Source organism: Oncorhynchus gorbuscha, linkage group LG14 (genome assembly GCF_021184085.1).
Source record: "Oncorhynchus gorbuscha isolate QuinsamMale2020 ecotype Even-year linkage group LG14, OgorEven_v1.0, whole genome shotgun sequence".
NCBI lineage: Eukaryota > Metazoa > Chordata > Actinopteri > Salmoniformes > Salmonidae > Oncorhynchus > Oncorhynchus gorbuscha.
The window spans coordinates 18,758,341-18,771,148 of NC_060186.1; the positions used below are offsets into that span (position 1 = coordinate 18,758,341).

At 44.8% G+C, this 12,808-nt stretch overlaps 1 protein-coding gene across 2 annotated transcripts; it reads right to left on the reverse strand.

Moving 5' to 3' along the window:
• Nucleotides 1–1,521: 1,521 nt before the first annotated feature.
• LOC123995630 (caprin-2-like) lies at nt 1,522–9,532 on the reverse strand. 2 transcript variants are annotated; one of them, XM_046299275.1, is made up of 21 exons: nt 9,346–9,532; nt 8,343–8,592; nt 8,167–8,229; nt 7,977–8,063; nt 7,146–7,381; nt 6,914–6,996; nt 6,626–6,766; nt 6,470–6,510; nt 6,100–6,333; nt 5,928–5,966; nt 5,707–5,853; nt 5,412–5,496; nt 5,267–5,319; nt 5,016–5,144; nt 4,783–4,902; nt 4,525–4,677; nt 4,233–4,386; nt 3,350–3,526; nt 3,034–3,074; nt 2,849–2,915; nt 1,522–2,753 (listed from the first exon to the last, which is right to left on the reverse strand). In XM_046299275.1, exons 2-21 carry the CDS (start codon nt 8,577–8,579, stop codon nt 2,173–2,175), a joined length of 2,868 nt encoding a protein of 955 aa, XP_046155231.1. In that variant the 5' UTR covers nt 8,580–8,592; nt 9,346–9,532; the 3' UTR covers nt 1,522–2,172. The 2 variants fall into 2 exon arrangements, with proteins under 2 accessions (XP_046155231.1, XP_046155232.1); XM_046299276.1 differs by having other exon boundaries at nt 3,413–3,526; nt 9,346–9,531.
• Between the last annotated feature and the right edge of the window lie 3,276 nt (nt 9,533–12,808).

A 12,808-nucleotide genomic window follows, 5' to 3' on the forward strand; every position in this document is an offset into this window, starting at 1 on the left:
TAGCAACAGGGACATGTGACTGAGGCCCATATGAGGAAGTGCAGCTGCCAACACCAGAATCCGAAGGAAGACATTCTAATAACGAGATCAACAGTTCAATTATATAAGCATATTCTGCAGATCAGACACGTTACTTAACTGACGACTGGCAGATTTTTCAATCCCTGGATAGGTATTTTATGTATCAGCATGCCACATTTTGGGCACGTTCCTCTGCCCAGATATTGCTGACACATGCCAGATCTTACAACACCTGGATAGGTATTTTACGTATCAGCTAACCACGTTACAGCAATCTGGCCGTCGATGGCACAGTCGATGACGTGGCGCGCAACCATTGTTTGATGCATGCAACCTTTAAGCAGGGGAACGCCACCTATATGTTATGCAGCGTTTCTAACCAAGTGGGAAGGCGGTAACTACCAGTTGGATGCATTCATGTGCTTTGAACTCGTTGAGAAACACAGATTGGCTAATGGCAAACCATAAACTAAAAGTACAGTGATCATGCTAGTGAACAAATTTGTTAACAATTGCATTTTATGTTTTGTTATATTTAACTGCCAAAAATGTTAGAGGTAATTTCCTTTGTCTGGAGTGCATCTTCAACTGAGCAGGGGAACAGATGCATTATTCTCAAGTAGAAGTGTGTTAATGTCACATTATTCATACCCTATAAAATGTGATTTACTATTAAATACAATGCAATGTACTCAACACCATATAAATGCACTGAAAGACAGATGATCCATTAACCAGATACTCAAAGTGGCCGCTCTAACAAAGAAGTGTCATAAAGGGAAGGCAGTTGAGAGGCGGCAAGATCACGTGGGACCAGTCTAGCCAATGAGAGGGCAGATGTGTGTGAACAGGCACACTCCACATTTGACACTCATTGACCGCCATACAATAACTTGTTGCTTGGTGAGCATAGCATTTTTAGAAATTCATGTTGCAGAAGACAGATTTTGGGACCAGTTGTCTTGGTCACTTGGCCTCTTTCTCTGCTGTAGTGAAAGAGGGATGGGATATGCTAGTGACGTTACACACGTACAGTATTTCTTACCATTTGCTAGTATCCTTTTGTCACTGGCCTAAGATTTTACATTTAAGTGTAATTATACCTGTAGGAATAGACAACTACTCAGACAGTAATACATGCACTGTGATCTGTAGGCTGAGATGCTAATGTGAAGTGACATTTCAAACCATACAGAGATGACATATCCTTTGGAAAAACTAATACTCTCCTTTCCGCATGGACTGTACATTAAAGATGCAGAACTGTACAGCATCTAAAATGCATTTATAGTGAGATACAATGCCATGGCCTACTGCTAACTAAATGGATGGACCAACCGCTACAGGTGAAGAGGTAGTGCGCCATGCAAAAACTGAAGGCAACTTAAACTGCTGAAACATTGTTTTATTCAGGCACATAAGGATCACATCTCCATAGATAATATGGCCTTTAGTGTTCAGAATCAGACACCATACACCCCCCGAACCATTTTACCCCGATCACCCCACACAGCAAGGCAGCACGGAATGCATTTAAAGTGCTTAGCATTGTCAAGTACAGTCCATTATAATTCATATTTCACCAACCATACATTAGCCATTCAATGAATTTACCCAGTCATTCAGAAACAAACAAAGAAAACAATTCATAACTTTTCATTTAAGGTCTTAGAGACCTGACACATTGTAACTAAAGCGGACCTGCTACTAGAACTAAAACTGTGACACCCAATACAGCAGCAGCAGTGTATAGTAGAGGCAGCTTTCTGACTGAATGTGTAACAACTATTCACAATCTAACAGTTTTAGTCAGAAAATGGAGTGTCGGTCTCGAAGCACCACAACCAAAAACCACATTTATGGGAAAACGCTCACATTATGGGTCATGAAAGGTCAAACCAGGAATTCTTCCCCTCAACCCCTTAGTGACCCAGAAGTTAGTGGTTGCAATTTATAGGGTAAACAAAAGTGTGATCCTGAAAGGTTTGAACATTGAACACACTCTAGGACTGGGGTAGGCAATGAACCCAGCACTAGGTGGATATGCATTCTGCCACATGAAATGGAAAAATGTCAGTTTCTCCTTTTAAGTGCAAAGCAATAGTCTCCTCCACCTGTATCCTCCATGTTGGCTCAAGACGCCACAATAGCTCAGTCCTGGTAGAGCAGGAAGCCAGAGAATGTGCTGTACTTCCAGCTGCTGCCATAGATAGATCCGCGGTGCAGCCGCAGCCACACCTGGTCTCCCTGGTACAGCTGCAGGATGGAGTGGTTGCTGGCCGTCTCGTGGTCCGGAGCCCCGTCGTTGGCGTACGCAGACACCATCACCTCGTCGTTGCGCATCAGGTTGACGTAGAGCGGCACGTTGACCGCCAGCTTGAGGATGTGGAAGAGGAAGACGTAGGTGCCGTTGGCTGGGCAGATGAAACGACCCACGTTGGTGTTGAACATCTCCCCCAGGTTGCTGTGGAGCTGGTCAAAGGTGATGGGCTGGTCCAGGGTGCCCGGGGTGTAGTTGGCTGTGCGGGCTGCTGTGAAGGCCACGCGGAGGGGCTGGGGATGCTGGGGGAGTGGGTACATGGGTACGTGCATCAGGGTGTGGGGGGCATGAGGGGTCACCTGGGGGGTGAGGTCCATGCCAACACCCTGCAGCGAGTCGCCGTGGGCGGAGTCCACCAGGGAGTAGTTGCCCTCCCGGTCTGGGCTGCTCACCTGGGAGGAGTCACTCCAACCTGTTGCAGAGGACCAATCAAAAGCCAGTTAACTAAGCTCCAAAATACCCAACCAATCAGATTTTGTATCAAGCCAGAAGAATGACGTAACTTACCACTATTATTGTGCCTTTGTCCTGCATTGCCTCCACCGCGCCTGTAGCTGTGCTGGTAGCCAGTGTCCTAATGGTGAAGAACACCATTACACAAATCAAAACCTCAACATATCACTTCAGCAATCTATACTAATGTACATACAATATCAGATTGTGCGCACAAGAGTCGGGAAGCAGTGTCTTACCCGAGCGCCGTACAGGTGAGCCTGGGGGATGAAGCTTCCTCCTGGGGAGAACAGACCAGCCAGAAACCCATCAAACCCAAGGGGAAGGGGACAGATACAAATTGGGTTGTGAAGGCTAACTCAAAACCTTGTAATATTAAGAGAAAGTCATGTGGAAACTGTTGTGAGGCAAGGGAACAGAGTTCACTTCATCCAATCCATTAAGGTTTAGAAGCTCAATCTGAATCAGTAGCAGACATGCATACGCAGAAGATAGGATAGAGTGAAAGGATGAAAGATGGGATTGAGGGATGAGAGAAGACAAGAGGATAAATACCTCTGTGCCCACCAGAAGAGCGAAAGTAGGAGTGTGCCAGCCCCTTGCCACCACGTGCAATACCTCTAACAGATCCTCTGTAGTATGATTGGTCAGAACGGCCCATGGTACCACCTGATTGGCTAGGGGACAGGAAGATCTGTCCACCACCACCCACCAGACATTCAGACTGGTTCACTGCCCAAGGGAGAGAAATAAGAGTAGACTTGGTCATATTCATTAAGAAGAAAACAGACAAACAAGGGGTGTATTGATTAAGTCTTGGAAACCGTTTACCAATATAAAGAACAGGGAGGGACCCAACAAAGTCAAATAGAAACATTTCATGCGTATTGAATACACCCCTGGTCTTTTTATTTATCCGTTATTTTACCAGGTAAGTTGGCTGATAATGCATTCTCATTTACAGCAACGACCTGGGGAATAGTTACAGGGGAGAGGGACGAATGAGCCAATTGTAACATGGGGATTATTAGGTGACCATGATGGTTTGAGGGCCAGATCAGGAATTTAGCCAGGGCACCGGGGTTAACACCCCTACTCTTAAGTGCCATGGGATCTTTAATGACCTCAGTCAGGACACCCGTTTAACGTCCCATCCGAAAGACGGCGGCACCCTACACAGGGCAGTGTCCTGGGGCATTGGGATATTTTTTTTTAGACCAGAGGAAAGAGTGCCTCCTACTGGCCCTCCAACACCACTTCCCGCAGCATCTGGTCTCCCATCCAGGAATTGACCAGGACCAACCCTGCTTAGCTTCAGAAGCAAGCCAGCAGTGGTATGCAGGGTGGTATGCTGCTGACTTGCCCAATAAACGAATTTGAGTTTTCCATTACAAAACGTTTTCAATTCCCTGCCCTAATGAACACAACTCTGGCATACCCGACTGTAGGTGTTCGTCCTCCAGGGGAGCAAAATCCGGTGGGGTCTGGGTGCTGGTGGTGACATAGCACAGGTCGTTGCCGGAGTCCGAATACGGGATAATATCAGATTTAAAGTCTCCAGTCGGAAGTAAGGAGGCATTCACCTTGAATACCTTCAGAGACAAAACAGACCCAAGACTCAAACTAAAATGTCCCTCAAAGACTAACTGGGAGTGTATTTTATGGGTATTCAGACTAAAGCCTGTTGCCCATTCTATGAGCACGTTAAAAGTATGGTAGGGTAGACTTACCGAATGCATGGTCTGGAAGGGAACAGAGGGGGCCATGCTGAGTGTACGTCTGCTGGGAGGGGTAGAAAACAGCTGCCCCTGGGTGGGGGTTGGGGTACAAGGAGGCACTACCCCGTTACAGGGGGATTGCTTCCCAGATTCAGAGATGGGAGTCTGGGTACAGATAGGGAACACTGTCAAGGGAGACTTAAACAAAATCAGAATAGTAAGCACTTTAGACTTGCTGATCCTACATGTTAAAGGAATGAGTCGTTTTACCCGAGCAGAGGTCTTCTCGTCCAGGGTGATGGAGATGGAGGACTCCCTACAGTAGAAGGGAGGAGGAGCTGTAGGAGAGGGGCAGGCAGTCTCACTCTCAGACAGCAGCAGACATGGATCCTGGAGAGGACAACCATTGCACTTTATAAAAGACTTCATAACAATTGTGGATCTAAAAGAAGAAAATGTCATTGTTTTAATGGGTCTCATTTAACAGATAGGAGAGTTCTTACAATGGCTATGACGTGAGCCAGGTCCTCTGTAGTCAGGTCCAGATCACAGCTCTCGAGACAACCCCCGTCTCCATTGGTCATATTGGGTTCGTCATCAACAGGGAGGAGTTTAGAAGGCAATGGAGTGGACTGAGGACAAAAATATTAATCTTAAAATACTTACTCCAACAGTCAAAAGCTTAAATAACTGAGCCCTGGTCAAACTTTGTGCACTGGAATAGGGTGCCATTTCACACTTCTCCAGATCTTACATGCAGTGTTTTGGGGAGATGGTCCACTGGGCTTCTCCTTGACTCTCTCTGTACTGTTGAGATTAAGAGGTAAAACATCTGTTAAGTATTGACTGTTCTGCTAGAAGTCAGCAACTTAAATACCAACTTTGTTGTGGTAGGCTACCGAGTGGGGAGGGTGATCCAGAGGCATGCCGGCCCAGTCTAGGATGGCTGATAGTGGGTGATCCTTCTCCATCCAGAAGAGAATCCTGGAGACAGGGGATTAATCCAGCATTATTATTATTATTATTTATTAGACACCCAACAAAACAGACTTAAACATTGAGGGACTACATGGTCTTAACCAATAAGGAACTTTTATTTTTCGCGCAGTGCCCCGTGTTAAACCCGACCCAGGTGGAACATTGGAAATGATCCATGACTTTTCACCTGGAAGTAGTCTTTGAGCAGTACTGTACCTGCATGAAGCTGAAGGAGCCTCTGATCTTGGTCATTAGGTCCTCCAGCTGCTGCTTGCGCAGGATGGGGTCCTTGGGCAGGATGGGGTCCTTAGGCAAGGAAGACTGGGAGTTGAACACCTCCACAGGGGTCTCCACACGAAGTGCCTGATGGAAATTAGAATGTGATGGAGTGATATGGACAGGTCCATCAAGTCTAAGAGATTCAAGCGTCTACTCACAGCTGTGGCGTCCCGCTCCCTTTTAGACTTCGCTCTTCTCTGGGGAAACAGAGTCATTGAGTTGTATGATTGATCTGAACTAAGATCAGCTAGCCCAATGTTGCCCATTATTAGAGGCCACAACTAGTCTCATGTTCCAACTGCCCTGAGAGTTCAGGTATAAGAATCTCACCTGTTTGGGTTCAGCATTTTCTTTCTTGGTAGTAACCGGCACTTTGGAGATGAACACAGCCGCCCCTCTCCATGGTTTCTGGATTACAGGCTGAGTGGAGTCAGACTCCATATCCCACGAGTCCGGTGGCTCCTGTTCCTTCATGGCCTGGAACTCAGCCTTCCAGTTCGGAGTAACGGGAGTGTCTCGACACCCATTGGGGTCTGTGTCAGGCAGGTAGTGTCTGTTAAGAAACTGGCATCACCCACAGACTATCAGCACAACAGTACGATATCCACAGTGCATTCTGCTAAATAGCTTAAGGAGAACGCTGGTTGAACGTTGAAAAAGTAGTGGCACACAACTCGCAGGAAATGTTAGAGATTCTTACCTCTCTGCTTGGCACGTCTTTTTTGTTTGACATCATTAGGGCTGCAAGGCAAAATAACACCCAGCTAAATTACAAAATGTTGTATACATTCATTGTTCTATACCCAGTCTGATAAGTGGCTTTTCAATAAGAATCGTTGCACTGTTGTAGACTTACTAGAGAGGCTGGCTGTATCAGACACAGTCTTCTTGGTCATGGGATCCTCCACTTCCTTGGGACTCTTGCTCGGAGGCGGCGGTACACAATCAAAGTACCCACAATCCATCAGCTTCGCCAACTTAGCCTTCAGGACCTTGTCTGGAAACATGTGAAGGCATGCATTTTAAACACGGCAGCTAAAGTAGTTCAGCAAATGGCAGATAAAGTTGAGGATACCGGTCATAGTAAATGTAGTGTCTGTGCAGGTGTTTAAAAGGGTACAGGACAGGTAGTGTTTAAACTCACAGGTGGTTCCGGCTACAGCTTTATTATTCCCCTCCAGCAGGTCCAGGTAGACCAGGGCTGCGCTCTCCATCTGCTCCTCCAAACTGGGACACAGTAGAAGGGGATCAGACTAGTCTTCAATCAACACAGTCGTGTGAGAGTGCGTTTCATAGTAACTTATGCTGTTGTCCCTCAAGTCCAACAGAATGTGTGTGTGTGGGTGTGTGTGGTGCGCACATCTCTTCCCCAGTACCTCACATTGTTGTCCCTCTTCACCCCCAGTAGTTCAGCGAGCTCAAGCAGGCTTTGTAGCTCTGAAACCTTGAGCTGGGGGTTGCGGGCAGAGAGGAGGTCCTTCCTGATGTGCTCGTGCTGCAGCAGGGTCTGCAGGAGGAACTTAACCTGCAGCACTACACACAGCCTCCTCTTCTCTACCTCCTGCTTGGCCATCTGCTCCTTCCTCAACGCCTTCTTCTGGGCTTTTAGCAGCTAAAGGGGGATGGTTAGATGGATTCTATGAACCAATCCCCAAAAAACTCCTACACCTAGCCTGATCAACAGTCCTAGGCCAATCGACTGGCTGTTGTGGATTTCAAAAGTCTGGATGGGGTGCAAGATGAAGTTCATTATGTTGTCTTGCAAAATTACAAGATGATTCATCATGAATATGGACCAAAGAAATAAAAAGGTGATCTGTTGACCAGATAATAATTCTACATTACTGACACTATCTGACCATGCACTTAGAAGCAGGGAAAGTCTAAACTAACCACGAAAGCAATCAAGGCATTCAAGCAGCCGAATGGAACAGCAGTGTTCTAACTCCCAACTCAGCTCTGCAATGGGCTGTAGCCTCCAGTATACAACCCATTGACGAGGCTGGACTCCAATCCAATACGTCATACCCTTTCTACCCTCATCGACCTATTCTCAGACGCTTGAAATGAACGGAGAAGCGCTATTCAGACTACGCATAAGAAATGACACCCGGTCTACCAAAAAGAATGCATGCGGAGCTGCTCTGCCCACCCCCAATCATACACACAGCAGCACTATGATAAGACTGGCTAACAGAGATCCTTACTTCCTGTGTTAGGCCCCCCAGGGTCTTGTGCAGCTCCTGGGCAAACTGCAGGTTGTGGATCACTTCGTCATACTTCTCCACTGCATCCTGACACACATTGAAAGAGTTCAAAAGACAAGGCAACATCTCAATCGTCTGGTTGAAAGAAGTGTACTGCTTTTATTACCACAGTTGGAAATCCTGTTCTTACTATCTGGTCTTGATTGAGTGAATCCCCATGTTTCAAACGCTTCCTGTAGTCTTCCAATTTAATCTGTGGATACAAACACTTACGGTAACACGCAGGAGACACTGAAAGGAACGGTAACTTCTCCTCCTACTCAAACACCCACCAAACCTCTAATCTTGTCAAGTCCTCCATCCTACCTTCTTTTTCTCCAGGTTGCGGATCTTGTGCTTGAGGCAGATGAGGCCGTCCTCGATGTAACTCTCGTAGCCCTGGTAGTTGGGGATGGAGGTTCCCAGTGCTAGCTGGAGAGGACTCAGCCCACCGTGGGAGCCCATCTTGGGGCTACCTGTCTTTGGGCTCCCCTGCCTCCCCTTCTCGGAGCACTCAGGTGAAGGAGACGCATCCCGGGCTGGGGATGGAGACAGCTGCACCATGTTCAAATCCTCGCTGGAGGGGGTTCAAGACATAACAGGTAATTGTCGTGACTGGTGTCCATAGGATGAAAATGTTGGCCCTGAAATGTGTTGCTTTAATGGGCCAATTTAATTTCTAGCAGAAAGGATGTCTCCCCCCAAAATGAGTTTCCATAAATGTGCGAACGTTCTAGTAACGCGCTAGCCTCAACCGCCTCTGGGTGATTGCCAAACCCGTGATAGTGCATTTTTGGCCATTGCACAATCGGTGTGATTACGTACGGTGTTGATGGATTTTATTAATTAGATAAACAGCCGATAGAAAGCACATAGCACGCGACAACGTTAAACAAATCATTAAAATAATAGTTATTATTTCAAATGATTCCCAAACACATACCCAAGGTGTGCTCATTTAATGTCGCCGACGGGATTCATCTCATGCTTAAAGTTATGTATTTTTTTAAACGTTGTTTGGGAATCAGGCGTGGATGTTCATTATGTAATCTTATTAAACGCTTCCATCTTAATCGGTATCACATTATTCAGACCCGCCGTGCCCGCATCTCTTCTTCAAATGCCTACTCTCTCTACAGAGCACAGACGCCCCAAACACATCCCAAACCAAAATTATAATTATTAACAGCAACTCGAATACTGCATTTCTTAACCATTCATTATACAACAAGTATGGAGTTCTTGAAAAATGTGTAAACATAAATTGAAAACCCGTGTCGTCATTCTTGACAAAAAAACAAGTGCCACGTTTAGAAAACAGCTGACTAACCTCGTGGCTGGTTGTGTGTGTTGAAAATGCTGTTGCTGCAAATCCCGACGCTTGCTATCCAAACACCAAATAAAGTACTGGTAGCCCTCTCTAACCCGTCCAAACAGTGATGTTAGTTTACAGAGGGAAACGAGTGCGAACTCATACCTTTATATAGGCCTACCTTTCTACGCCCAAACATTGAGAGAGTTCGATTAAACCTAATTGCACCGGGCTATGGCCCGTGACATAAATTGACAAAAGCGGGGAGGGAGGAGCGACCTTCTCAAATCGATCAGTAATCTGTGCCGCTCGGTCTTGTTGTCGAGAAGGCAGCATACATAGTTCAGAAACATAAATATATTTTCCATAAAATATATGTTCGAATTTTCACATTTGTTTTATGTGGAAAGGCAGATAAAGCCTTTTTATCAAACGCGTTTATGCAACAACAACAAAATAAACTACTTTTGCATGTGAAAACAGAATCATGCTCATTAAGCCTTCTCCATCTGCTTAACCTACATCACTTTTATTTTGAGCCCACTTCGCTCTTGGCCAAAATGGGGGACCTGGCTCATGCCTGGGAGGTAGTCTCGTTCCAAAACGTAAACAAACAAACTCGGTTCCAGGGCATTAATCGAATTCCCACATTTGGACTGCTGGGGCACAGAAAATCGACGTGACGTCATATAGCACCTGCTTTGCAAGCGCATCCACCTCCAATCCCAATTTAGGGCTGGGCGGTAAATCGTATAAACTGTATATTTTTAATTTACTATGTACCTAGTAGGCGACACCGGTAATTCATCCACGGACCGGTTTGGGTTTTTATAATGTTAATGTTTAGTTTGTTAAATGTCAAAATTGAGTAATGGAAGTAAAACAATTAACATATATTTTTTTTCACCTTTATTTAACCAGTTAAGCCAGTTGAGAACAAGTTCTCATTTACAACTGCGACCTGGCCAAGATAAAGCAAAGCAGTGCAACACAAACAACAACACAGAGTTACACATGGAATAAACAAACAGGCCATAGTGGCGAAATAATTACAATATAGCAATTAAACGCTAGAGTGATAGATGTGCAGAAGAGGAATGTGCAAGTAGAGATACTAGGGTGCAAAGGAGAAGAAGAAAAATAACAGTATGCGGATGAGGTAGTTGGATGGGCTATGTACAGATGGGCTATGTACAGATGGGCTATATACAGGTGCAGTGATCTGTGAGCTGCCCTGACAGCTGGTGCTTACTAGTTAGAGAGGGAGATATGAGTCTCCAGCTTCAGTGATTTTTACAATTCGTTCCAGTCATTGGCAGCAGAGAACTGGAAGGAAAGGCGGCCAAAGGAGCATTTGGCTTTGGGGGTGACAAGTGAAATATACCTGCTGGAGGGCGTGCTACGGGTGGGTGCTGCTATGGTGACCAGTGAGCTGAGATAAGACGGGGCTTTACCTAGCAAAGACATATAGATGAAAACATAGAAATTACTAACACAGCCAAAGAAACTTTATAGTCTATAACTCAGTGTTGGGACCATATACATTATAGGGACAGCTTTCGAAGCGGGAGGAAAGGCGTAGAAATCGGTTCAAAATAAGAACTGCCATTGAATCAATAAAAAATACATTGTCACAGAGGAAAATAAAAAAAAATATCTGATTTTTTTTACTAGAGGCATATAAAGACAAAAGAAACATAAGTGTGTAAATAACGAATGCATGAAATGAAGAAAATGAAGGACTACAAGGAAATGGTGGAATTGAACAAATAACTTTAGTTCTAATCTAGAGTGAGGCTACAAGAGGATTTTGATTCCTTTGAAAAGTTAATTGGATGCTTCAGTCAATTTTGTCCTATTATTTTTGGTTGACGTTTAGAAGAGTATAAAGCAATCCGTTTTAAAGCCAATGTCCTGTAATTGTGAACATTGTTTTCATGTCTTATGAAGTGTTCATACATTGCCTTCTGACAGTATTCATCCCCTTGATTTATTCCATATGCTGTTGTGTTTCAGCCTGAATTCAAAATGGATTGCATAAAAATCTCACCCAACACATATTTTCTTTAATTTTAGCAAATTTGTTGAAAATGAAATGCAGATATGTCTATAAGTATTCACAACCCCAAGTCAATACATGTTAGAGTCACCTTTGGTCGTGATTACAGCTGTCTTTCAGGGTAAGCCTAAGAGCTTTTCATACCTGGATTGTACAATATTTGCACAATTTTCTTTTTTCAATTCTTCAGGCTCTGTCAAGGTGGTTGTTGATAATGGCTAGACAGCCATTATCAAATCATGCCATGGATTCTCAAGCAAATTTAAGTCAAAACTGTAACTAGGCCACAGGAGCATCAACGTTGTTTTGGTTAGCAACTCGTATATTTGGCCTGTTTTTCCTTTTTCACTCTGTCATTTAGGTTTGTTTGTATTGTGAAGTAACTACCAGGTTGATCCATTCTCAGTTTTTGCCGATCAGAGCCATTTAACTGTTTTAAAATTGGACTCATGGTGAAACCCTTGAATGGTTTCCTTCCTCTCCTGCAACTGAGTTAGGAAGGACGCCTGTATCTTTGTACTGACTGGGTATTGATACACCACCCAATGTGTAATTAATAACTTCACCATGCTCAAAGGGATATTCAATAACTGCTTGTTTTATTTGTACCCATCTATAAATAGTTGCCCTTCTCTGTGAGACATTGGAAAATCTCTCTGGTCTTTGTGGTTGAATCTGTGTTTGAAATGTACTGCTCGACTGAGGGACTTTACAGATAATTGTCTGTGTGGGGTACAGAGATAAGGTAGTCATAAAAAAATCTCCATGTAAACTGAACAAAAATACAAATGCAACATGCAACAATTTCAAAGATTTTACTGAGTTACAGTTCATATAAGGAAATCAGTCAATTTAAATAAATTCATTAGGCCCTAATCTATGGATTTCATATGGCTGGGCCTTGGAAGGCATAGGCCCACCCACTTGGCAACCAGGCCCACCCACTGGGGAGCCAGGCCCACCCACTGGGGAGCCAGCCACACCCACTGGGGAGCCAGGCCCACCCACTGGGGAGCCAGCCACAGGCAATCAGAATGAGTCTTTCCCCACAAAAGGGCTTTATTACAGACAACAAAAACAATCCTCAGCACCCCCCAACAGATGAAAAAGCCAGATGTGGAGGTCCTGGGCTGGCGTGGTTCCATGTGTTGTGCAGTTGTGAGGCCGGTTGGAAGTACTGCCAAATTCTCTAAAACGACGTTGGAGGCAGCTTATGGTAGAGAAATGAACATTAAATTCTCTGGCAACAGCTCTGGTCTACATTCCTGCAGTCAGAATGCCAATTGCACACTCCCTTAACTTGATACATCTGTGGCATTGTGATGTGACAAAACTGCACATTTTACAGTGTCCTATAGGGGCTAGCCTACTTTATAAAGACTGGATTTCACACAATACATCATTATTCAAATAGTTTTATGA

Excerpts from the sequence above, each read along its gene's own strand:
- LOC123995630 (XM_046299275.1), bottom strand. The coding sequence starts at position 8,579 with ATGGTGCAGCTGTCTCCATCCCCAGCCCGGGATGCGTCTCCTTCACCT. Across the intron at positions 5,497-5,706 it reads GCTCCTTCAGCTTCATGCAG|GATTCTCTTCTGGATGGAGA; the intron begins GTACAGTACTGC and ends CCCTGTCTCCAG. Across the intron at positions 4,678-4,782 it reads ACGAGAAGACCTCTGCTCGG|ACTCCCATCTCTGAATCTGG; the intron begins GTAAAACGACTC and ends ATCTGTACCCAG.